Raw genomic sequence first — 26020 nt, 5'->3', positions numbered from 1 at the left:
GCCGGGTGTCATGGCATGCTGTCTCTCGGTTCTGAAAAGTTTATGAGGGTGTCCAAATTCATGGGCTGCATCCTCCTGAGGCCGCATTGGTAGACCGATTACGTCACAGCGACGCGGCAAAGGCTCCGAAAAATGCGTCCCCCTTTTCCCCGAATTCGAAGGATGGGTCAGGTGTGTCCTTTGTGGCCCACCATATCCCAGAATCCATAGCGCGGCCCAGCCAAACTCCAGTTTCCAACAATGGCGGCCGCTACTAAGTTTTTAATATTACTCTTATTAATCTTTCTGGGTCACAAAATAAACTTTTAAGATATTTTCAGGCGAGAAAGTAGCTGTGTAAACATCAAATATCTGCTCGGTTTATCAAGATATCACATATTTGCAAAAGTGCTTCGATGTTTTCGGAGGCGTCTGCTACCCACCAGCTCAATAGCTAGCTGGGAGCTCGAGGGTCACTAGCAGAGTTGGGTAATCCGATTACTTTTTTCAAGTAACGAGCAAAGTAAGGGATTACTATTGCAAAAACGGTAATTAGATTACTGTTACTTTATCGTAGGAACGCTGCGTTACTGCGTTACTAAAACCGTGATTTTTTTGCGAGTGTCTCATGACAGTGACGTAAGCGAGTGCGACGTTCGTGACAACAGCTGTGTGCAGATCAACAATGGTTCATATATCGAGTGTGGAGAGAGTATGAGCGTGCAGCGTTTAAAGCGTGGAAGTACTGACCTTACTTTGAGTTTGATTCCATAAAAAGTGACAAAAACATTAGTGTCCGCTGTGCGTGGGAAGAAAACTTCTTTTTACAGCGAAAAAAACCCCTAAACTTCCAACAAGCACCGAGTAGCTACGACGTAATGGGAAACTCACAGAGACACTCGCGGATAAACAACAAGGACCTGTTATCACCTAAGGAACGTTGCTAAAGTCAGACAGGTTTTATCACGTGACACCGCACAGGTTCTTATGCATGCATTTGTGTTACATTGATTATTGTAACGCTCTTCTTTCTGGGTTACCAAGAAAAGTTTTAGAGGTTTACAGATGGTACAAAATGCAGCTGCTCACATTTTAACCAAAACTGGGAAATGTGAGTGCATTACCCCAGGACTCAAATCTCTTCACTGGTTCATTGTCAGGTTCAAGCTGATTTTAAGGTCCTGTTGCTCACCTACAAGGCTTTAAACGTTTTGGCGCCTTCATATCTCTCTGAGCTTTTGCACCTCTATTTTCCTTCCCGTGCTCTGATCTCAGGATACTGACCTTCTAAGAGTTCCTAAAGCCAGAAAAAAGATTATTGGGGAGCGAGCTTTTTCTTTTTGTGCCACATTTTTATGGAACAACGTCTGCTGTAAATGTCCAATCAGAACACAGAGGAGAAACTGTATGTATGACATCACACAAAGAGGTGATTCTTACAAAATAAGGAAAAGTTTAAACCCTTCTGGAGAAAATGTGAGAATAACAAAGTAAATCTTTCAGCTGTAAAACATCATTAATGCACCAACAATGTTGGGAGTTTATTACTAGTTACTGTATTTGACTTCTGATGCTTTTTACACACATCATCACTAAATAAGGAATAAAATGTCTTCATGTCTGAACGTTCCTGCAGTTGGTTTGTGGTTGATGTGGATTTGCTGCTCATGTGAATCCTCCCACAGTGTTTCATTAGCAGCTGTAACCACAGTGACTCTGATAAAACAGGAATTAGCAGAATCCATCTGATATGAAGCTGTGCTTTGAATACCACTTCCCTCCTCTTTGAAGAGTAGTCAGATATCTGTGTTCAGGTTTTTGTACAGCCTCTTCTACACTTTGTATCACTGTGTTTGTAGAGCACAGTAGTAGAGAGCTGTGTCTGCCAGGGTTAGGGCTGCTATGGTCAGATTAGTTGATCGATCTGATGTTTCTGATCGATATCGTTTATCAGGAATATATTCAGCACTCCATGATCTTGCATCTTTCCAGAGTATAAACTGAGGAGCCTGAAGGTCAGAATCATGTCTGTACCAGTTAAGAAAAGCACCATCTGCATCTGTCTCATAGCTACATGTGAGTTTGACAGATTGTCCTTCTGTTTCAGTGACTTCAGGTTGTTGAGGAGTGATTGAGTCTCCAGCTGTTAGTCCTGGAAAAAGAAAGAAGAAAAGTAGTGAAATGCAGTCTGTATATCTGCTTAATGCAGCAGCTTCAACTAAACTTTAATCCCTGTTCTTAAACTCACCTATAATGTGAGATAGAAGCAAAAAGAGGTGCAGCAACATGTCTTTGGAGTTATTAAAGCCAGACAGACAGCACATGAACAATGTTCTTCCACTGCAGCACAATGACCAACAAATAATGTCATTGGATGAGCACAGGTTCAGTGGGCGGGGCCAGTTTAATAGCTCAGCCAATCAAATAGTTCTGTGCTTCCACAGCAGCTCTGTCTCTGTCTCTGATCTTTACTGCTTCATTTCTCTGTTGTCTTTGTCATCAGTCCAATGACACAAGAATCAGAGGTTTAACAGTGTGTGGCTCCCTCTAGTGGATGTTGTGGAGTATTCTGTTGTCTTTGCTCCAAAGGTTTTTGTACAGAGTTTTGCTGTTTCCTGTCACTGTGGGCTGCAGAGCACAGTAGTACACAGCAGAGTCAGACAGCTGAAGCTTCTGGATCTTCAGAGGAACTGATCTGATGCTGGAATCCAGTGTGGAGGAAAATCTGTCTCCAGCCTCGTTTTCCCCCTCACCAACTTTAAAGCGACTCAGGATGAATTTGGGGCTGTTGTTTCCATCCTGTTTGTACCAGAAGAGATTAATATTTGATGAGCTGGTGTTATACTGACAGCCAAGTGTCACTGTGCCTCCTGCAGCAGCAGTCTCTTCTCCTTTTGCTTGCAGCACGTTGTCTTTTTGTGCTCTGCATTCTGTAAAACACCAACAAACAGTATCAGTGTGCTGTTAAAGAATCACGTCAATGTTGATATCAAAGAAACAGAGTTGTGTTCATACCGAGGCACATAGCAGCCAGCAGCACTGAGATGAACAGAGGCGTCATATCTGCAGTGTAGAGTAACTGTGAGCTACAGCAAGTATAAAGAAGCTGTGATCTCTCTGTTTAGTCTTCATCAACACTAAGTTGGTGGATTAGAAGGAGGAGCCTGATCACAGTGACAGGACTCATTCACAGCGCTGTGTTATTCCCCCTGCTGACAGCTTCACACTCAGCACCACTCTTTAGCCTTGTTAGTGTTTAACACAGGAAACATGGCGAGACAAAGCAGCGTGTAGACATGAAACACATGACAGGAACACAAGGAGAGGTAACTGGAAACAGATAAGTGGGACGAAGGCACGGACATAACTCACACGTTAAAGACAAGACAGACAAGACAGAAGACAGGAAACAACACAGAGACCCACAAGAAACATAAACCAGACTCAGACTCAACGAAGACAAACTAATAGTAAAACTAGAAAACATTATTTCATAAGTAATCAAAAATACAAAATAACTGAACCAAACTGACAACATCACGCAAACTAAACATTAACATAAGAAATCAAAAATACCACATAAACTAAAAACGCTGGGTCACAGACCCGCCCCCTGACACAACGGCCTGGGAGGTCAGTTTCTTGATCATTAATATGCAGATTGTGATGACCACTGATCAACAACCACTGATCAGTGTCCATGAGCACCATTCACAGAGAGTTGGGGAATGGCTGCAATCACAGCATGTAAGATGGTGGCTGTATCCCAATCCAGGGTCTGCAGCCTTAAAGGCCGCATTTTAAGGCCGATTACGTCACAGCGACGCGCCGAAGGCTGTCCCAATTCAAAGGCTGCTCGAAATGCGGCCCTCAAATGCGTCCTTCATTTCCCTGAATTTTAAGGACGTGGTGGTTTAGACTTTGTGACCCACCATATCCCAGAATGCATAGCGCGGCGGTGGGTGTGGATAATTTTGCTGAAAAAAAACGGCGGATGAGGGGCGGCCGAAGAGTAAACTTTAAGTAAGTAGTGAATATGATGTCACTTATTTATGTGCAAATGTTTAATAACGAAGAACATTAAACATTGCTGTTGGCCACATGTCGGCAAAGTCATGTGACATCAGTGACGTTTGTACTAACTTGGTTTTAAAGCCTTTACTTTAAAATACACGCCGTTCAATAGCTGAGCTTAATCTCACAGAGAATGATCAAAGCTCATGTAGAAACAAACAAATGAACAAAAGATTTTCTCCTTCATTTCTGTCAAACACAGCTGTATGACACGTTTCCAGCTGTTAGTATCATGGTTGCTAGGCAACCTGGGCAGCGCAACGGAGGCTAGACCGTCCCATTTCACAAGCCTCGCACTTCCGGCCTTACCGGTCTTTGAGTACGCGGCCCTTGAGGATCGTTGAGGCTGCAGACCCTGAATTGGGATACAGCCGGTGACAGTTGTACCATTAGGCCCCTCCTCCATTCAGAGATGGTCTTTCCCTTTTCACGTAAATGGCCTCCTTGACTCCGCCCTCAAACCAGCGTTCCTCCCTGTCCAGGATGTTACATCCTCATCATTGAAAGAGTGTCCACTGGCCTGTAGGTGTGCATAGACTGCAGAGTCCTGATGAGGTGGCTCTGCTGTGTTGTAGCCAGAGGTTGTTTGGTTTCCCCGATGTATAAATCCTGCCAGTCCTCCTGCACTTAACAGCGTACACTATGTTACTCTGTTTGTGTCGGGGACCCGATCCTTGGGGAGGACCAGTTTTTGGCGCAGCGTGTTTTGGGGTTTGAAAGCCACAGAGACCTGGTGTTTAGAAAAATTGTGTCTCAGCTGCTCCGATACTCTGACACATATGGGATCACTACAGGTTTTCTCTTAGGCAGCGGTTGTCCTTCTCTCCTGGGTCGGCTGGAGCTTTCTTTTGGCGCCTTCCCAGCTTTGACAAAAGTCCAGCTGGGATAACCACATTTACTCAGGGCCTTCAGGGGAAAGCTGCAGTCAGCTGAGACTGAAGAAGTCACCTGGATGAGCGACGAAATGTTTCCCACTGAGAACTCTTCCTCCAGATAAACTCAGAGGCAAAGCTGATGATCTGCTGGTCCTGGGTCAGTTCTCCCAGTGTTTTGAGTTTTCTTGTGTTTTTTCATTATTATAATTTACACTGAACAAAAATATAAACGCAACACCTTTGTTTTTGCTCCCATTCCCCATGGGATGGACGTAGAGACCTAAAATTCATTCCAGATACACAATATAACCATCCCTCCCAAACAGTGGTCACAAATCAGTCCAAATGTGTGGTAGTGGGCACATCTGCTATATTGAGATAATCCATCCCACCTCACAGGTGTGCCACATCAGGATGCTGATCTGACATCATGAGTAGTGCACAGGTGTACCTCAGACTGCCCACAACAAAAGGCCACCCTGGAATGTGCAGTTTTGTCTCACAGCAAAATGCCACAGATGCCACAAGCAATGAGGGAGCGTGCAATTGGCATGCTGACAGCAGGAATGTCAACCAGATCTGTCGCCCGTGCATTGAATGTTCATTTCTCAACCATAAGCCGTCTCCACAGGCGTTTCAGAGAATATGGCAGCACATCCAACCGGCCTCACAACCGCAGACCTCGTGTAACCACACCAGCCCAGGACCTCCACATCCAGCAGGTTCACCTCCAAGATCGTCTGAGACCAGCCACCCAGACAGCTGCTGGAACAATTGGTTTGCACAACCAAACAATTTCTGCACAAACTGTCAGAAACCGTCTCAGGGACGCTCAACTGCATGCCCGTCGTCCTCATCGGGGTCTTGACCTGACTCCAGCTCGTCGCCGTAACAGACTTGTGTGGGCAAATGCTCACATTCGATGGCGTCTGGCACGTTGGAGAGGTGTGCGCTTCACGGATGAATCATGGTTCACATTGTTCAGGGCAGATGGCAGCTGAGAATGTCCCAGTTCTTGCATGGCCAGCATACTCACCGGACATGTCACCCATTGAGCATGTTCGGGATGTGCTTGACCGGCGTATACGACAGCGTGTACCAGTTCCCACGAATATCCAACAACCTCGCACAGCCATTGAAGTGGAGTGGACCAACATTCCACAGGCCACAATTGACAATCTGATAGACTCCATGCGACGATGTGTTGCACTGCATGAGGCAAATGGTGGTCACACCAGATACTGACCGGTTCTGGGTCCCCAGACCCCCAATAGCGCAAAAAACTGCACATTCCAGGGTGGCCTTTTGTTGTGGGCAGTCTGAGGTACACCTGTGCACTAGGCAAGGCAAGGCAAGGCAAATTTATTTGTATAGCACAATTCAACAACAAGGTGATTCAAAGTGCTTTACAGAGACATTAGAAACAAAAACAAATAAAAAGCATGATTTAAAATTGATTAAAACAAGCAAACAAACAAACTAACTAAACACACACATTTCACACCTGTTCGCGCGATCTGAACCCTTATCGTAAGGGGAGCTACCAGTCCTTCTGTGGACGAGCTACTTTCTATTTTAAATTCCCTGAATTTAAAATACTCTCTAGACCCAGTCTAGACCCAGCTGGGGAGCTACCCAGAGCTCTAAACCCACTTAACAAACAAACAAAACAAACAAAACAGTATATAAAATCAAAACAGATAAAATCAGAACAGTAGATAAAATCAGTAGTTAAAATGTAAGTTTTGAAATTTAAGCTTAAAGTGTGGATTTGGTGCTTTATTCAAATGCAGCTGAGAACAGGTGAGTCTTCAACCTGGATTTAAATAAACTGAGTGTTTCAGCTGATCTGAGGGTTTCTGGGAGTTTGTTCCAGATATAAGGAGCATAAAAGCTGAATGCAACTTCTCCGTGTCTGGTTCTGACTCTGGGAACTGATAAAAGACCGGATCCAGATGACCTGAGGGATCTGGAAGGTTCATACTGGGTCAGGAGGTCATTGATGTATTTTGGTCCTAAACCATTCAGAGCTTTATAGACCAGCATCAGAACTTTAAAGTCTATCCTCTGACGGACAGGCAGCCAGTGTAAAGACCTCAGAGCTGGACTGATGTGGTCCACTTTTTTGGTCTTAGTGAGGACTCGAGCAGCAGAGTTCTGAATGAGCTGTAGTTGTCTGACTGATTTTTTAGGTAGACCTGTAAAGATGCTGTTACAGTAATCAAGCCTACTAAAGATGAATGCATGGACTAGTTTTTCCAGGTCCTGTTGAGACATCAGATCTTTTATCCTTGAAATATTCTTGAGGTGATAGTAAGCTGACTTTGTTATTGTCTTAATGTGTTTTTCTAAGTTTAGGTCTGCATCCATCACTACACCCACATTTCTCGCCTGGTTTGTGGTTTTTAGATGTATAGATTGAAGTTCTCTGGTGACCTGTAATCGTTTTTCTTTGGCGCCAAAGACTATTACCTCAGTTTTGTTTTTGTTTAGCTGGAGAAAATTGTGGCACAACCAGTCATTGATTTCCTCAATGCATTTACCAAGAGCCTGTACAGGGCCTCGGTCTCCTGGTGACATTGTGATATATATTTGTGTGTCATCTGCATAGCTGTGGTAGTTTATTTTGTTGTTCTTTATAATCTGTGCCAGTGGGAGCATGTAAATGTTAAACAGAAGGGGTCCCAAGATGGAACCTTGGGGAACTCCACATGTGATACTTGTCTGCTCGGATGTGAAGTTACCTATTGATACAAAGTATTTCCTGTTTTCTAAGTATGTTTTGAACCAGTTTAGTACAGTTCCTGAAAGACCTGTCCAGTTCTCCAGTCGTTTGAGTAATATGTTGTGGTCAACTGTATCAAATGCTGCACTGAGATCCAGTAAAACTGGATCTACACTACTCATGATGTCAGATCAGCATCCTGATGTGGCACACCTGTGAGGTGGGATGGATTATCTCAATATAGCAGATGTGCCCACTACCACACATTTGGACTGATTTGTGACCACTGTTTGGGAGGGATGGTTATATTGTGTATCTGGAATGAATTTTAGGTCTCTACGTCCATCCCATGGGGAATGGGAGCAGTAACAAAGGTGTTGCGTTTATATTTTTGTTGAGTGTATGTCCTAACAAATCCACTCTGTTAGTCTGGAGTTTATACTATAGTGCCTGGGTTGTTGTTCAGATTTTGATTGTTAGATTCCCTCTGTGTGCTTGTGTGAGTCCTTGTGTCTCGTTTCCCTCTTTGTGTTCCATCCTGTTTCCCCGTCATGGCGTCATGTCCCAATCCAGCGACCGCACGCTTCCTAGTCCGCGCAGTTTGTGTACTACGTACGGCGCGTACTAGGAAGTATGGAAAGTATTGAGAAAGACAGAGAGAAACACAGGGAGGAAGGTTTTGAGTTCTAGAGATGAAGGATACAGTAACTAGTCTGCTTCTAACTCCGGTTTACTTGACTGCAGTCAAAACATAAAGAAGGTTCTTTTCAGGAAAAGCCTCGGAGCCCTCAAGTTGGACCGCTCACTCCGCCATCTTCCCAGAATCACCCCCAAATTTGAAGCGTGGTCCGGTGGACACTTCATGGGCCCATATATCCCACAATTCATAGCGCGGCGGCGGGTGTGGATAGTTTTGCCGAATAATACGGCTGAAGAGTAAACTTTTAAAAGTAAGTACTGAATATGATGTTCAAATGTTTAATAATGAAGAACATTTAAACATTACTGTTGACCACATGTCGGCAAAGTCATGTGACGTTAGTGATGTTTGTACTAACTTGGTTTTAAAGCCTCTACAGATATATATAGTCGACCTTAATCTTACAGAGACTGTGATGATTTATGGATAATTAAAGTCAGTCATAAGAGCTAAGTTGATCTATAGTGTTACATCATATTCTATAAGGATGTTATGTGTTTGTAGACTTTCTGCCAGTTTGACCCATTTAGCAGACGTCAGCCTGTTTAAAGCTCTGATGTCTATTCTGTGTGACTTACAGCAGTTATGACATGGTCTGATTTTCTCACCCAATAAAGGAATATTTCATATATCAGTCTACTCTTCATTCTATCAGACACAGTTATCACAGCTCGTACATTTGCTTTCTACACATGTATGTAAGCAATGAGCCAAATTTAGTAATGCCAACATACTGAAGGAACAATATTTGTGTCTTATGTATAAGACATATGTACATACACTTTTGAGTGAAGATTTAAGGTGATAGGAAATATAAATAACTGCAACTTGAATCTTTCAAGTTCAAGCTCACTGCTGTAATACACACACACACACACACACACACACACACACACACACACACACACACACACACACACACATTTACAGTCCTGTGGTCTCAGCCTCAGATACTCAGCTAATCAAAGTGATGTCATGACAAAAATGAATGACCAACAAAACATGTTTCTCCTTCGTTTCTGTCACACAAAGCTGTAACGTTTCTCGCGGTTAGTATCATGGTTGCTAGGCAACCGGAACAGCGCGACGCAGGCTAGACCGTCCCATTTCACACGCCTCTCACTTCCGCACTTCTCGTACTCATAGTACGCACCGTACGTAGTACGCGTAGTGCGCGTACTTCAAGCGTGCAGATCCTGAATTGGGACACAGCCCATGTTTCTCCTGTGGCGTCATGTTAATAATTCACGTCAGCTGTTCCTCGTGTCTTCTCACGTCCTCGTTGTCCTTCTGTGTATTCATGTCAGCGTCTCCGTCCTCCGTGTGTCCTGCAATCTGCCTGGTTTGTTTTGTAGTCCCACATTAGTTAATGTTGTAATCCTTGTGTTCAGCAGTAAAGCTGCTTTTGAGTTTACTTTTTGCCTGCCCGACGCGTCTGTGTTTGGGTCCAACGCTGCCTGCTTCACACACAGTCTAGTACATTTCCCTCCGTTGATAAGGCAGTCTGATATGGAGAGAACGTGTCCATAAGTGTGATTATCTGTTAAGCGAGGTTTGGACGTTCCAAATCTGGAACCAACCACCAGTCCGGGCCTGAGTAACCCTCATCACTGGGATCACTCTCACACAAACTCAGACCACATAATGTACTAATATAATATATTCTCCTCGGCATTCCCATGATGCACTGAGTGTTTCTTCTTCGCTTCTTTTGTCCTGTCTTCCTCCTCTCACATCAAACCCACTGTCACCAAAGTGCTTTCCCACAGTGGGTCATCTGATTGTTGAGTTTTCTCTGTATTATTGTCTTGACTTTACAATATAAAGTGCCTAAAAACAGCTGTTGTGATTTGATGCTATAAATCAGATTAAGTTGACTGAACAGTTTGAGGTTGGGACAGATCAGGTTCAGAGTTGGCAGACTGTTTATAAGGTTACATTCAAACGTTTATACTAAGTCTACATTTAAGAAAAGCATTTCATGAGCTCAAATTACAAACATTTCTTCATCAATAACTTAATGAGAAAAACTGAATGTTGGAGACCTTCAGGGCCTCAAACACGTTTCATAGATTTCATGGTTGATCTTAGGTTTGATTAATAATCGTGGTAACAGATGGACTCCATCAAGACCATGTGTGTGTCAGGTTTGCTCAACTGTTAACATGTTTTTCATTTATGTTATTACATAATAATGTTTTTTACTTTCTGTTTTGTTTTAGAATTGTTTCATGACTCTGTTCGTGTGTATTTCTGTATTTTGCTCATGAAGAACACGTCCGATCTCAAATCTGCAGGCGCAAGGAGCTGCAGAGGCGGAACAAAGCTCAGTGCGCTCTTCTGCCGGAACTTGACTGTGTGACACCAGGCGGAAGTATACAAAGAAGAGGCGGAAGCCCCGTTTTGTGAGCAGAGAGTGTGCTGTGTGTGAGCTGCGGCAGCAACGATGCCTTCAGTTCAGTATCTGAGAGAGTTCATCAACGAGCGACTAACTGCTGCTGCTGAACAAATATTCTTGGAGTTTGAAAAAACGATCGTCCAGTACGAGGAAGAGATCGACCGTCAGCGCAGACTGCTGGATATCACCTGGAAACCCCAAATCAAGCTGCACACAGCAGGTGAGTCTGTGTCTTCATCTAAAACCTGCCTTTAAATCACGGAGTCCCTGTTTGACACAGTTATAACCTCCGCTGTGAGCAGCATGTGGCCGCTGTCACAGCAGCTAACTGCTGTTTGACGGCGTGTCGGGTAGAGGACACAGGAACCAGTCCAGTTAGCTTTTACTGCAGAGCCTCGTTACTGATTAAAAGGAGCCATATTTATGTTTCTGTCCACCAGACGTCCCACAGGAACATGTCTGTAAGGAGGAGGAGGAGGTTCTCCCTGAGCAGCAGCTCTGGAACCAGGAGAGGAGCTCCAGTGTGGAGCAGGAGGAACCAGAAGCTCCACAGATTAAAGAGGAACAGGAGGAACTGTGCAGCAGTCAGGAGGGAGAGCAGCTGGGACTGAAGGAGGAGACGGATACCTTCATGGTGACTGCTGCTGCTGAGGAAGGAGAGCACAGTGAACCAGGAGGAGACGAGGAGCAGCTCCTCTGTCACAGCTCTGCTGGAGCTGAGAGCCAGGATCAGGAAGGAGGCAGGAGTGCAGACTCGGGACCGACTAGAATTATATATCGAATTCACTGTAACAATCCTGCACACGCTCGCATGTTAGCGCGTCAGAAGAACTCTGACGCAGGTAAAAAGACTTTAAAGTGTGATGTTTGTGGAAGAGCCTTCAAGAAAAAATGCCAAGTCAAAGAGCATCGCAAAATCCACACAGGAGAGAAACCGCATTCCTGTAAAATATGTCAGAGAAGCTTTACTCAAAAGAGCACCATGCTGCGCCACATGATAATCCACACTAAGGAGAAGTCGTACTCCTGCCTGACGTGTGGAAAGACCTTCAGTCAGAGCGGGAATCTGTACGTCCACATGAGGATCCACACAGGCGAGAAGCCGTATTCCTGTAAAACATGCGGGAAAACGTTCGCACGGAGCAATCACATGTTACGCCACATGAAGACTCACACGGGGGAGAAGTCGTAGTCCAAGAATGCATTCAGGTTCAAACACACTTTTTAGACTCAGTTTGTTGGAGTCGCTCGGTGAGGTTGGTCACATGATCAGTTTGACTTGGGGGAGGCGTGCTCATGTATTAATTTACTTTTCTTCTTCTAGACAACATCACGTCGAGTCTTGGAACTCTGTTAGTATGAATGAGAGGTGGTGAGTTGTGATATGATGAAGAGATGGAAGTGAAGCTGTTCTTCTGAGAGGCGACTGTGCAGCTGTGCTGACGTTTCACTGATGTTCGACACGCAGCTGTTTAAACGTTGATCTGAGGAGCTTTGAAAGGAAACCTTTGGACGTCTTTAAGTTGCCTTGAAGACGTTTAATCCGAGAAGCTTCTTCAGTTCTAAGAGCAACTGGTGGAGAGTCACGGATTTAAGCCCTACAGGACAAGACTCATCAGTATACCTGCAGCTAAAGGTCAAAGGTCACTCTCTGAGGATGCCAATGTTCACATTTTGGACAGAGAGGACAGAGGGCGGGGCTTACCACACCAACTGTCTGCCATCTATAATCCAGTTTTGAGATCCCTCCCCAGACGCCTTAACGCCCACTCACATCCTGGGCCATCTGACCTCAGGAAGTCACATGATAAGGTGGGCCAGGTTTCACAGTGAGCTCACCTGAAACCCTGGCTGATTGGGACCCACACCCGCTTTCACGCCATGGCCCATGTGATTAGGTGGACTATCATCAGGGGGTCATTGTCCCTCTTGGGGGGAAACTCCCACTGGGCTTCTCGGATGAAACGTCTTAAAGGCGTCCCGGCGCTTTTCTTAGACTAGGATGACCTGGATGACCGAGAACCTTCACAGACATGTTGAAACACTCGTGGCTTTAATTCATGTTACTGGGTTTGACGAGTGTGACAGTTGGTGACCTGAAGGGTTCATGCAGGGCTGTTCTAACATTTCCTCAACTGCAGAAACTCGAGCTGAGCTAAAATTTTAGTTGACTGAAGTAAAAATGAAAATAGACCGCACAGTGAAAGCTAAATAACGTGTCACTGAATACATAACTGCAGTTTTATTGGAGTGATGAGAGGCGGCTGAGCTGCTCCCGCCTCCTCGGGCAGCGGCGCGCGCCACGTTGCCCAGGTGGTCTCCAAGGAAACCAACTTTCATGAGAAAATGAAACGGGCTGAGGTGACCTTCGATATTTCAGTGATATTTGAAAAAGGAGAGGGCGCACCCCCCTGACTGTGACTGAGCACAGTCAGCAGGGACTGAAGCGCCGCCTCGTGGCTCTCCACCATCGCCACGGCGATCGGGGACCTGCAGGCTCAGACAGATTATAGATGATAACCTCGCAGCTGCTTTAAACACTCTGTTTTCTATAAAAGCTGTTTTGTAGGATTTCTTTGAGACTCTGGAAGAAAACATGTTCGATGACGTCTCTGCTTCAGTAGAATCAGAGGCAACAGTGTAAATATGACAAAGATGCAGCTCTGATCTTCCGCCTGCATCGAGGTTTTCTTCTTTACCTCCATCACTCTGTTTGCACCTGAACGTTTAGTGGAAGATGTTTGGTTTGTGTCCTCAGTGATTTTTGGATTGAACTCAGATGTTGAACTTTGTGTTTCAAGCATGCTTTGTTTTCAGTTCACATCTTTTTAAACGTTTCCGTCTTTAGAGCTGACACTAACAAACTGTACGAGCTGTTTGACGTGTCGATGTGAAAGGATCTTTATAAATAAAGTTTCCTTCCACAGCAGCTCTGTCTCTGTCTCTGATCTTTACTGCTTCATTTCTCTGTTGTCTTTGTCATCAGTCCAATGACACAAGAATCAGAGGTTTAACAGTGTGTGGCTCCCTCTAGTGGATGTTGTGGAGTATTCTGTTGTCTTTGCTCCAAAGGTTTTTGTACAGAGTTTTGCTGTTTCCTGTCACTGTGGGCTGCAGAGCACAGTAGTACACAGCAGAGTCAGACAGCTGAAGCTTCTGGATCTTCAGAGGAACTGATGTCTTGTTGAGTTCAGCATCAAATCTGTCGTTGTTGAACTCTTCAGATTTTTCTGTTGTTTCTGAGAAAGATTTCAGCATATACTTCGGGTAACTGTTCACTTCTTGTTTATACCAGAACAAAGTGGGGCCTGTTCTTGTTGTTTCATATCTACATCCAAGTGTAACTGTGTCTCCTTCAGCAGCAATGACATCTCCTTGTTCCTGGATCACTTTGTCTTCTCCTTTACACTCTGAGGAAGAACAGAACATGCAGAGGAAGAGATGGATCAATAAACATGATTAAAAACTCACCATTAATCAGACTCACACATTTATTTAAGCAGAGGAAACATGTTGATGTTTGTATCTCACCAAAGAAAAGAGCAGCAAGAATAATCCACAGCCAATGTTCCATCTGTACAACAAGGTTTAAATCAACAGGAGAAACTAGCTGATGTTCAACATTCAGTCTGAGAATTGTTCTCTTCACAGCAGCACTTATTATTGACACAATGGTTGAACACAGTGCAGAAGGAGAGCCCCGCCTACTGGATGATGTCACCCTCTGTCTCCTCTTTGAGTCTCACTTCTCTCACTTCCTCTTCCTCCTGGTTCACAGACTGTGAGCAGCAGTTGAATCCCTGTGAGGAGGGAGGATGGAGCACTTACTGTACATCTCTGTCCTCTGCTGCTGTGGACGGTTGACCCGAGGTATTTAAACTCTACCTTCACTTCCTCTGCTCCTTGCAGATTCACCGTCTCTGTCCTCATACATGTCCTCCTCCTGACTCCCTCATGCAGGACCACAGCTCCTCTCTCAGCAGCCAATCATCTGTTTTCTCTGATCCACCTTCTCTGAACTTCTCCATCACCTCCCTTAACCTACAGCAGCTCTTTCCCATATCTTCATGGTGGTTTAACTCTCTGTAGTTACTTCCACTCTTCATCCTCAGCTGCCCTCGCTTCCTCCTTCCTAAGATAAGATAAGATAGAACTTTATTAATCCCTCGGGTGGGTTCCTCTGGGAAATTCGACTTCCAAAGAAAAGCACAGCAACGACCGAAGTTACAGTTACAAAAAGAGAATTGATAGATATATATATATATATATATATATATATATATATATATACACACATATATAAATACAGAGACAAATATAAATAAAATATACAAAGGGGATAAATAGAATAAATAGGAATAAAAAAAATAAAAATACAAGTGAATTGCACATTTCAAGTATTGAGTCTATTGCACTGTTGACTATTTACAAAAAGTATTGCACAAGGTATTGTACAGTGAGGTGAAGAGGCACTACAGCTTAGTTGTTCCCTCCTTTTTCCTCCTGTTTCCCCTCCCTCTCCCCTCCAGAGAGGAGTTAAACAGTCTGATGGCGTGTGGGACAAAGGAGTTTTTAAGTCTGTTAGTTCTTGTCTTGGGGAGACAATCCTCTGCACTTCCTGATTCGTTGACTGTCCTCCATCCTCCTCTTTTATTTTCTACATTCATGAGCTCCTTAAATGCTCCTTCACCTTCTCAGCAGCCTCTCTTCATTCATGAGTACATTTCCACCTGTGTCCTTAAAGCTGCTGCACATCCTTTCCTGTGTTTGCTGCACACCTGTCCTGCCGTTACTCCTGCCTGCTCATTGTTCTTCCTCATTCTCCTCTTTCCTCTGTCCACAGACACACCAAAGACCTTCCACTCTTTTCTGCTCCAATCTCCACTCTGTCCCACTTACTTGGTCTGTCTGTATTTGCATAGTGCTTTACTTGGTCCTAAGGACCCCAAAGCACTTTAGACTATACACAATCATCCACACATTCACACACTGGTGATGGCAGCTACGTTGTAGCCACAGCCGCCCTGGGGCGCACTGACAGAGGCTGGCACCACCGGGCCCTCTGACCACCACCAGTAGGCAACGGGTGAAGTGTCTCGCCCAAGGACACAACGACTGAGACTCTCGGAGCCTGGGCTCGAACCGGCAACCTTCTGATTACAAGACAAACGCCCAACTCTTGAGCCACGATCGCCCCTTACTTCACACTTCCTGTTCTTCTTGTCTCCAACCTGTGAGGCGTGCACACTGATAACATTAATCATCTCACAGTCCCACCCCCTTTGGCCAGCAGTAGCACAGTTTCCATGGAGACAGTTGTTGTTATCCTGGGTCAAACGTCTGCCTGATGCAACCCTCCCGGTGTATTCAGGCTTGTGCGCACGAGCTCATTCGCTGTTCCGACCGTCTGCAGAGTTCTTAATATTATCGTTAAATAACCGTAGCTGCCGGCTTGTTTGAGTAATCTGTAAATGAAGCTGCTGCAACCTCAACAAGTCCCTTCTTAACAGTTGACCTGTCACACTGCTCCCACTGCCAGACTGCAGCTGCACCTTATGTACATTTTGTAGTATTCACTCCACCTCATTCATTTCTGTATTTTATGTATACAAGTTTAGATTCGTTATTTATAGTTGATTTACACAGTGTGTGTGTGTGTGTGTGTGTGTGTGTGTGTGTGTGTGTGTGTGTGTGTGTGTGTGTGTGTGTGATTTACATTGCTGTGCTTGAGAGCCACCATCTACCGGAACCAAATTCCCTGTATGTGTCTGCACATATACTTGGCCAATAAACACGATTCTGATGATTCTGAAATCACAGTCTAGGCCTCGCGGTGCAGCGGGGGATCCTGCAGACTCGACGACCTGCGGCTAGAATGTGCTTTTCGTGCAGTATGAAGGGAGGCGTGCTTGTAGTGAAGCTGGAGTTGTACTAGATGTGTTTGGACCTGCTGGAGCAGATGAAGAGCTGCAGCGTGTTCAGCACCAGCTGTTTGTGCGTCTCCTTCCTGACAAGCTTTTTGTGCAGCGACTGTGGCTTTGCTGTCACTGTGGGCCTCGCAGCACGGCAGCTGTTCCTCGCTCAGTCAGCTCAATCGGACTCCTTCTGCACCACCGCCCCCTCCACCCTCACAGTCACACACAAACCTTACAGTTTATTCTGGGGGTCATCAGCAGCGGTGTGTGCAGGTCAGGGGCTGGTTTTACAGCAGAACGCTGCAGCAGCTCCTCACGCTCTCCTCTCATCTTTGCACTACAGTCTTTGGCTTTGTCTCCACCTGCTGGACTGAAGCAGCTGGAAAAACAGCCCTCGATCGTATTTTCAATTTTGAAAATGTTTCCTCCCTAATAAAAATGTAGACGAAGCAGATACAGCAGTGAGGGCAGCTGTCACCTGGTGCCTGTTTGGGTGTTTTTGTTCTAGTGACATAAACAAAGGCTGTTGGGCACCTGTGCGTGGCCCTCTGCTGCCCTCTGCTAGACAGCACTGAACGCTGACACGTGCACTCTGCCACAGTCACGTGCTTCGTCACTTCCTCAATTCGCACACATTTGTTTTAGTGTGTTTAAAAGCGAAGTCCAAAGAAAATATTAATGCAGGGATTTAAAAAATCAGGTTGAGGAGAAAACCTCCGCAGTCCGCATTCATGTGCGCGTCATGTCACCCAGAATCACGCGGTAAAAGCTCGCAATGACTCATTTTCTCTGGAAATGCAGAACGATCGTGGCTGTCTGACGGTGTGTGGATTTTTTGTTTTGTTTTGTTTTTCAAAATATTAAACTTTATTAAGAAACAGTATACAGAACATGTATACAATCAGAACAAAATTAACATATGCCAGGGGGTGTAATACAAAGAATTACAAACATTCAAATAATTTGTAATTACTACAAACAGTAATAGTTTTCACAGCCTTTTTGTTAAGTGATCCACTAATCAATTTTATGTAACATAAAACATCATTATAGTAATGTTTAAAATTAGGCTCTTTGTTACTGTATTTGCATTTGTGAAGGTTTGTGGGTTCAATGAAGACAAAGCAGCAACAAAGCGTCACCTGCAGATCTGTAACTGGCTCCACATTTACCTGCTACCTGAAGTCTGACGTCAAACAGTGGTTGATGTTTGCTTTAATAAAACGTGTTTGTCTATGAGTCAACTCTGAGCTGAGCTCCTCAGGATCAGCTGATTTATTTTGTACAGAAACTTGAAACATTTCACGAAGCTAAATCTTCGGAGTCACAGGAGCTCCGATCACTTCATTTTCATCCCGCACGGGTCCAGGAGAGCTTCCAGGCAAACATGTTTACTCTGGAAGAAACTGCCACCAAATTAATGTCACCGGGCAGGATATGCTTCCTCCTGTGAGCATCTCACTCGGAGCCAGCTCTGCGCACCTCCAGTGTTCACAACAGGAAGCTAAACTGCTTTACTACGTCCACCGGAAACGATGCGGCCACAGTTTCTCCAACACGTGATAGAAATGTGCAGGTGAGATAGTGCCACAGGTGAAAACAGGAAATGAGCTCATGGAAGTGTTTTAAATCCACTTTTTAAAACTCAGATAAATGTGACGTTTTTGTCTCCAGCTGATCCTGCGTCAATTTCCGGTTCCTTCAGGGCGCGGCGCCATTAGCTGTAGGAACAAAGCAGCTCATTGGTCGGCGCGATCAGGTGGTCTCGGCTCAGCCAATCGCAGGCTTTGATGTTGCGCCGTGGACGGCCGGGTGGCGTTCAGCAGGAAGCATTGCTGCTTCGGTTCACGGTGTTTTCCTCGAGTCGTTAACGGCGCCGGAGACTGAAAATCCGCGCGCACGCGAACCCCGAAGAGGTGCGGATTCGTCACCACCGCGCGAGGCTGCCGGAGGAGAGGCCGACCGGACAGCCCACGCGACCAGTTAGCCGCTAGCCGGCGCTCGGTGTCCGTCAGAGAGGTGAGTGCTCCCGGGGCTCGGGCAGCCGAACACAGCGCCTGAGACCCGCGCTGAGCCGCGACCGCAGGCCGGCTCCAAAGTTAGCGCGAGAATCAGCTGATTTAGCTTCTTCCGGCTTCTGTAGAAAGAAACACGATCAAAGACGCAATAACGGAGAAACGGCAGACACGGGGGAGGTTTCCGGTCGGTTCGGCAGCACATTAACAACTGACATGAAATACAGAGAGGTAGGACAGGTGGGTCCATCCAGACTTCAGTCTGACAGCTGTCAGAATCAAATATATCAGAGCGTTTATCGAGCAGCAAGCATTTCTCTTCATCATCATCAGCGAGGCTCCTCTAAGGAAGACGTTCCTGTGTCTGTTCATGAAGCTTTAGATCCAACATGAGTTTATCAGCTGGAGGCCGGACACCAGCAGGAAACAGCCCTCCGGCCTCTACAGCCTCAGATGTGCTCTCATTAATATCTCTGCTGAACGCTCTGACGGGTTATTACAGACACCTGCATCCAGCTGCGTCTCCTACGAGTCCTCCCACAGATGAGCTTCATCTCCAGCATCCTCTCCACCCACTGCTGCAGAACCAGGACAGCCATCACCGGCTGCAGAGCAGGATGAGAGGAAACGAGAGGGGCCGGGTCGTTTCCAAACAAGAGCGAGGGTCTAAGGCTTACCTCCTGCTGATGGGACTGTGCTGTCCAACACCCCAGCAGCACCAAGCTTAACTACAACTAAACTGAAAACTAGAGCGCGATGTGACAAAGCGTCCAGTTAACGTAGATGTGAAAATGAAGACCAGGTGAACTAGAATAGAAACAGAGGAAACATTGCTAGTTTCTCACAGCTCGGCGGCTTTGATGGGTACAGCTCTGGTTCGTAGTGCAACACCTGCACTGACCTTCCTGAATCGGTCCCACGCCCTCTGTGATGATTAAAAATACTTAATCTGACACAGGGTCTAATAAAAACTGTCTGACTACGGTCCTCGTATCTCCTCGCCCCCGTGCTGCCTCTGATCCTGAGGTCACCAGGTCATGCTGTTTACCTTCTGATGTAAAGCTCTTAGAGGCTGTTGTCAGGCTGTGAATACAGTAAAATGTGTGTGAAGGAAACACGTTTTCTGTTTCCCGTGATATTCATGGTCTGGGGTTTCTCAGAGGTCGTGAGAGGAAAATAAATGACGTAGAATACCTTACTCTGCTCGCCCCTCAGCTGCTTCTTTTATGGGCGAGTGAACGGCAGCAGCCATGACCGCCGAGCCGGACGCGCTGGCCGTGGTCAACCAGCTGAGGGACCTGGCCGCCGACCCCATGAACCGCAGGGCCATCGTCCAGGACCAGGGCTGCCTGCCCGGACTCATCCTGTTCCTGGACCACCCCAACCCTCAGGTGGTCTACTCCGCCCTGCTGGTGAGCTCACAGTCCAGTGGAAACACATAGACTCTGTCCAATAGAGAGAGGGCGGAGCTTACATGAGGATTTCAGACACCCGGATCAGCTCAGCTTGATGTAACACCTGTTGTGTGCAAAGATCTGCTCCAGGTGTCTGAACCCAAACATCAGAACGAGTTGGAGGCTGCTGGTCGTCGGCGCTGAAACGCCTCGAACAGCAACAGAATCTGTTATTTTAAATCAGACGATATTTGAATAGAGTTTGGTGTGGGAAGCCGTCTCTCTGATTCAGTTTCTGACTCTTTCCGGGTGTCCTTCCAGGCGATCCGTTACCTGGCAGAATGTCGAGCCAACCGGGAGAAGCTGAGGGCGGAGCTGGGGATGATGCTGAGCCTCCAGAACGTCATGCAGAAGTGAGTCTGATGGAGCTGATCCAGGTTTCTGCAAGCACAGTAGCAAAGTGACTTCCTGTTTGCTGTGAGCTCTAAGAAACAAGTTTAGAGGAGAATAAAGGAAGAAGGAATGTCGTGAGTCGCTGCTGATCGTGGCGCTTTATCTCGTCGATATCAGTGACGTGTACGTAGAGACCAACCTGCTCACCCGCTCGTACTTGCAGCGCTGTGAGCAGAGCGCTGACGCTCCTGCTGCTGGGAAAACGAGGTTCCACAGCTCTGCTCTTTCCATCCAGGTCGACCACGCCCGGCGAGACGAAGCTGCTGGCGTCTGAGATCTACGAGCTCCTGCAGGCGTCCGGCAGCGCCGACTCCGAACCGGCCGAGGAGCCCGTCAGCAGCCGCCGTAAAGCCCAGTTCTTCCTGGGCTCAAGCAACAAGAGAGCCAAGACCGTCGTCCTCCACATCGACGGCCTGGACGACTCGGTCAGCGCGCCTTTCACTCAGTAATGATTCCCTTGGCGTGGGCGGTGGGAGGAGTCATGAGCGTTTTGTTTTGTGACCCTGCAGAGTCGGAGGAGTATGTGTGAGGAGGCGCTGCTGAAGATCAAAGGCGTGATCAGCTTCACCTTCCAGATGGCCGCGAAGAGGTGCATCGTCCGCATCCGCTCGGACCTGACGGCCGAGGTCAGACCAGACCACGCCCCCTCGTGGTTCTCGCTGTATAATCACGTGATCACAGCTTCCTCCTGAAATCTGCTTTTGTTCCTTTGTTGAAGTTTTTCTGTCATTTTCTGTGAATCAGCTGCTGAAATGTGAGTTTCAGGAGGTCGTCTGTGAATGACTGACGGTGTTTTTGTGTTCAGGCTCTGGCGTCCGCGATCGCCGCCACCGAGGTGATGAAGGCGCTGCAGGTGGTGAAAGGAGAAGACGGAGACGAGGTCAGTTTGGCTCTCAGCTCGTTGGCACGTCACGCTTGCTCTCGTGCTCGCAGCTTCGTCGTTCGCTCTGACGTTGCACCTAAAAGCACCAGAAGAGAAGGTGGAGCAGTGCTGTCAGCTGTGGGCTTTAAAGAGCTGAGACACTGTGTGGCCAGCAGGGGGCAGCAGAGACACACTCACACCTGGTAGTTAGAAATGTGCTCGCTCAGCCGGCTGTCACTGTGGAGTGCCCACTCAGGCCTGCTGCATCAAAGACTTCACGTTACAACATTTCCTGCTCACACAGTAACACCCAGTTTGCACCCACTGTGGGCCTCCCACAGGTGGAGCACCAGCCGGGTTTACTACACCCGGCTGATAACACCATCAAAGTGGGATCAGTGGGAGTGGGTGTAGCTCATGTTTGTGAGCGTGGCAAGATGACGGGCACGAGTTCACTGACAGGAAGACGCACAAAAACCAAGGGGCGGGGTCATGCTTAAAGAACAGGTGTGCAGCCTATCGCAGCGCGTCTAACGTGTGCGTTCCCGTCCGTGTGTGCAGGTCCTGATCCCGTTCCCGGAGGACGGCTCTGTGGAGGTGGAGCAGAACGTGGACCTGCCGGACTACCTGCCGGAGGAGGAGAGCCCATCTCAGGAGCCCGACAAGGCGGTGAGCCGAGTGGGATCGGGGCAGGACGGAAACAGCTGGCTCGGAGCCGCCGCCAACTTCCTGTCCCGCTCCTTCTACTGGTGACCGGGCGGAAGGGTCGGCGCTGCCCCGCGGCCCCGCCTCCCCCCGTCGGACATTCGTCCTCGTCTCAGAACAAAAACTCACAGCTGCCAAATCAGGATGTTTAGCTGGAGAGACGACGCAAAGTGTGAAATGTTGCCGTGGAAACCGTTTCCTCCTGGGGTCCCACGCTCAGTCTGACCTGCACGTGGCGACGTCCTCTCCGTGAACCAGTCCTTGTGTTACAAACCAAAATGTCTTAACAGACAGGAAGTGAACAAACGCCGAGTCAGAACAAACGAGACTCCTCCTCCTTTATACTGTTTATTATTTATTCGCCCTCGTGCCGTTTGACGTGTTGGAGCGGCGGCGGCGAGCCGTGCCTTTCAGTTTCTCTGATCACAAACTTCCTGCTGCTTCCTTTGGGGCTGCAGAGATCGACCAACACGAGCGAGAGAAGAAGAGGTGGTTAAACACTGCGCCGGGCCGAGCGTTTCCTGTAATGTCTGAGCGCGGGCTCGTAACGTGAGCCGCGTGTCGGGGTCAGAGGTGAACGACTGTCCCGCTCATATGTGGCAGATGTGTTAACGTGAGGAAGGACATAACCACAGCTCAGTCAGCTGAGACCCCTCAGGGCTTTGTGCCGCGTGCTGGGGACACGGAGCAGATCATGGCTGCGTCATTAGAGGAGCACGCGGCCGCTTTAACCCTCTGCTGCAGAGGCGTTTACTGACCTGCAGGGTCAGAAGCACAGGTTGGAGCTGCGGGGGTTTGCACAGGTAAAAAAAATGAAGCTGCTGCTCCATCAGTCAGCCCTCGGGGTTTCCACGGGAACCGTCACGTACCTTGGCTAACTTCAGCTATAAAACTCCTGACTCGTGTCCCTGTGGGCAGACAGCTCACAGCTTCACTGAGAGCTCAGAGGACTTCATGTTCCTGCTGTCCACTGTTGTGCAAGTTCCACTGACCAACCACGTTTGACCTGTGGTCCTCGTGGAGTGGAAGAACGTGTGGAGACGGCAGCAGTCGCCTGAAAAGAATCCAGCTTTTAAATGTGTTCAGCTGATGAACAGGAGGTGACCTGATGATTCCAGACTGGGGTGTGTGTGTGTGTGTGTGTGTGTGTGTGTGTGTGTGTGTGTGTGTGTGTGTGTCGTCCCCACACACCCAACCACCTCCAAATCAGGACAGGAACGTTTGCAGTTATTCAAACAGGCGGTCCGACACGGTGCCTGGGTCCTTGCTCCGGCTGTGATGACATGCACGAGCCTTTCTGCACTCATGTCCACCATCACGCCGCCCGCTGCCGTCACGTTTAGCAGAGAGCGTCAGTTTAAAAGCTGCAGGCCGATCAGAGAAACTGAAAGGTCACAGGTTTGATTGCCGACCACCGTCGTGTTTATGGAGACATGTTACCTGCTTTTGTTTCACTTCGGAGACCAAAGGGTTGGAATCACCACCTTTTTTTTTATTAAACATGGTTTAATGTGAGGCTGCTGAGTGTAAACGGCGTGCGTGTTACTCTGTGGACGACGCGGGGAACAGGAGCACGATCCAGTGACCGCTCGCTCCGAGCATCAGGTCCAAGGAGCTTTAACGAGCTCGTTAAAGAATCAAAGCACAGTCGATTGGAGTGAAATTTGCAGAACTTTTGACAGTCTGACATCATTTCCTGTTTCCCCTGAACGCTCGCTCACGCTGTGGTTTCCGCTCAGCGGCCAATCAGAAGCTTCATTGTTGATATTTCAGAGTGAAACAAACTGATTTGATTGGCAGTGGAAGTGACCTTTGACCTCCATATACAGATTTCTGCTGTCGTCTCATTCTGTGTTAATTGTGTACCTGCCAGGTGTGCTCACGACTCCACCCACAGAACGCACGGTCCAATCACATTCAGAGTAGCCTGTTGAATCCAAACGCGGTGTCGGCTGAATCTAGGACAGCAGGTAAACGCATCGGTGATGTCATTGGCGTTTCCATGGAAACGCTGTATAAAACGCCCCGTCGTAGAGCCTCCACAGAGCGTCGAGCTCCAACCCTCGGGTTCCTGAGGATGTCCCGCTCTGATGGTAACCACGGGACCGCTGAAGCCGCCTCTTCCCGAGGAGGGCGACGCCCCGCCTCCAGGTTCTTGACTGATGTGTTGTGTGACATCACGGTTCTGCCGCCTCGCTAAACGCTCGTGTTAAAGCCGAGCTCTGAGCACTGCGGCGTTTTACAGCGTTATTACAGGTCATGTGACCGAAGCATCTTTAAAACAACACCCAGCGCACATGGGTGAGCTGTTCTCCACCCGTGCGCGCTCTTCTCCACCCGTGCGCTCTGCTCTTGTTTCCTCTGCTCAGGTCAAAGTGTGAAGTTTCACATGTGTCAGAAATAAAAGCTTTTCTTCGATGTTGTGTTGACGTCATGTTTTTGTTTTCTTCGCTGAAACTCGTGCATTTTCTTCATCGTGTGTTCATCGTGATGTGTGTTGCCGTAGAAACGGTCTGTGTGGTGACTGCTGAATAAAAACTGGTGAACCTCGCGCTCGCTGTTTGATGTTTCGGATTCGTTGTGTTGTCACTCAGCACTGCTCACACAAAAACACACACGGGCCTCAAATGTCATAAACACAGTGGTAAATATCCAAACGGATAAATTATGATCGCACTGAAACGTTTTGTTGACAGATTGTGTAGTAACCTCGAGAGTGGCCGCTGCTTCGTTCAGCAGTCTGATGGCGGTTGGAAAGAGGTTTCCTGTGAGAGCAGGCCGTGGTCGGGCTCTCAACAGATGACGCCGTGGCCCCACTGGTCCTCTCGGCGACCTCGCCGCTCTCCTCGGGGCGCACGCGCACAGATGCTGCCCGTCAGCACTGTCAGTGGAGCGTCTGTAGAACGTGCTGAGGACTCGGGTGTGCCTCCTTAAAAAGCAGATGCTGTTGTGCGTCTGTGCTTAATGATGTGATTTGTACCAAACATTGAACGTTTAAGGGCTCAAGACTCAGCCCTGAGGCGGCCCGGTGCTCAGGAGGATATTGTTATACAGGATATACAGATGTGTTACATTTATACAGATGTCGCAGTGTGAGGTGAACATCTACAGAGTGCTGTGAGTGCATCAGTGGGAGCGTGGCTCTCTGGACTAACAGTGTGGGCAGTGTAACAGAGACTATGTCAGTAACCAATGTGAGCGTGTGGTGAATGTTGAGAATGAATGACATCATGGTCACTGGGGGGGATAGGGGGGTGTGGATGGAAAGGTTCAGTGGGGTGACAGCTGTGGGGAAGAAGATCTTCCTAAACCTGCTGGTTTTAGTCTGAAGGGTCCTGTAGCGCCTCCTGGAGGGGCGGAGCTGGAAGAGTTTATTGGCAGGATGAGAGGCGTCCCTGAGAATGATGCGTGCTCTGCGTAGACATCTCTTCTTGTGGACATCCTCAATGGCAGGAAGTGGAGTCCCTGTGTCCCGCACAAAGTGAGGTGTGCTTGTCAGGAAGTCATGGATCCAGTTTTGAAGGGGTGGGTTCATCCTGAGTGGGCCCCCGTCTGTTTACCAGCTGCTGGGAGATGTGGTGTTACATGCTGAGCTGAGCTGTTCCGGTGCGGTGGATAAGGCATCCTCGGTGGATAAGGCATCCTCGGTGGATAAGGCATCCTCGGTGGATAAGGCATCCTCGTGGAGCCGATTGAAGAGCTGAGGTGATGTGATCCTTGATCAGTCTCTACCTTATAAAGCATGTAAGTGCTACAGGTCGAAGGTCATTGCCTGAGCTGACTGAGGGTTTCTGTGGCACTGGGAGGACGGCCGACCGGCTTGAATATACCTGTGAAGATGTGAGTGGGCTGATCTTCTCCACTCCACCGTTTCAGGATTCACAGATTTCACAATGGGATTTTCTGTGGTAACGATCCAGAAACA

General features: G+C 47.5%; 2 protein-coding genes across 4 annotated transcripts; both read left to right on the top strand.

The window, feature by feature from the left end:
• The first annotated feature begins 10733 nt into the window (after positions 1-10733).
• On the top strand, positions 10734-13680 carry LOC146552796 (uncharacterized). Of its 2 annotated transcripts, XM_085254384.1 has the most exons (3): positions 10734-10971; positions 11192-11960; positions 12076-13680. In XM_085254384.1, the coding sequence occupies exons 1-2, from the start codon at positions 10800-10802 to the stop codon at positions 11941-11943; spliced, it is 924 nt and encodes a 307-aa protein (XP_085110510.1). In that variant the 5' UTR covers positions 10734-10799; the 3' UTR covers positions 11944-11960; positions 12076-13680. The 2 variants fall into 2 exon arrangements, with proteins under 2 accessions (XP_085110510.1, XP_085110509.1); XM_085254383.1 differs by having other exon boundaries at positions 11192-13680.
• Positions 13681-14556: 876 nt separating this feature from the next.
• Positions 14557-24647, top strand: LOC146552795 (armadillo repeat-containing protein 1-like). 2 transcript variants are annotated; one of them, XM_085254398.1, is made up of 7 exons: positions 14557-14621; positions 19897-20093; positions 20397-20488; positions 20764-20953; positions 21038-21154; positions 21334-21408; positions 21952-24647. In XM_085254398.1, exons 2-7 carry the CDS (start codon positions 19932-19934, stop codon positions 22141-22143), a joined length of 828 nt encoding a protein of 275 aa, XP_085110524.1. In that variant the 5' UTR covers positions 14557-14621; positions 19897-19931; the 3' UTR covers positions 22144-24647. The 2 variants fall into 2 exon arrangements, with proteins under 2 accessions (XP_085110524.1, XP_085110523.1); XM_085254397.1 differs by lacking the exon at positions 14557-14621 and adding an exon at positions 18411-18685.
• Positions 24648-26020: the final 1373 nt, after the last annotated feature.

Source organism: Mchenga conophoros, linkage group LG18, assembly GCF_057382185.1.
Source record: "Mchenga conophoros isolate Kocher_MC1m ecotype Shallow Benthic linkage group LG18, M_conophoros_male_GT1.1, whole genome shotgun sequence".
Lineage (NCBI taxonomy): Eukaryota > Metazoa > Chordata > Actinopteri > Cichliformes > Cichlidae > Mchenga > Mchenga conophoros.
This window is presented reverse-complemented; position numbering and strand designations above follow the sequence as displayed.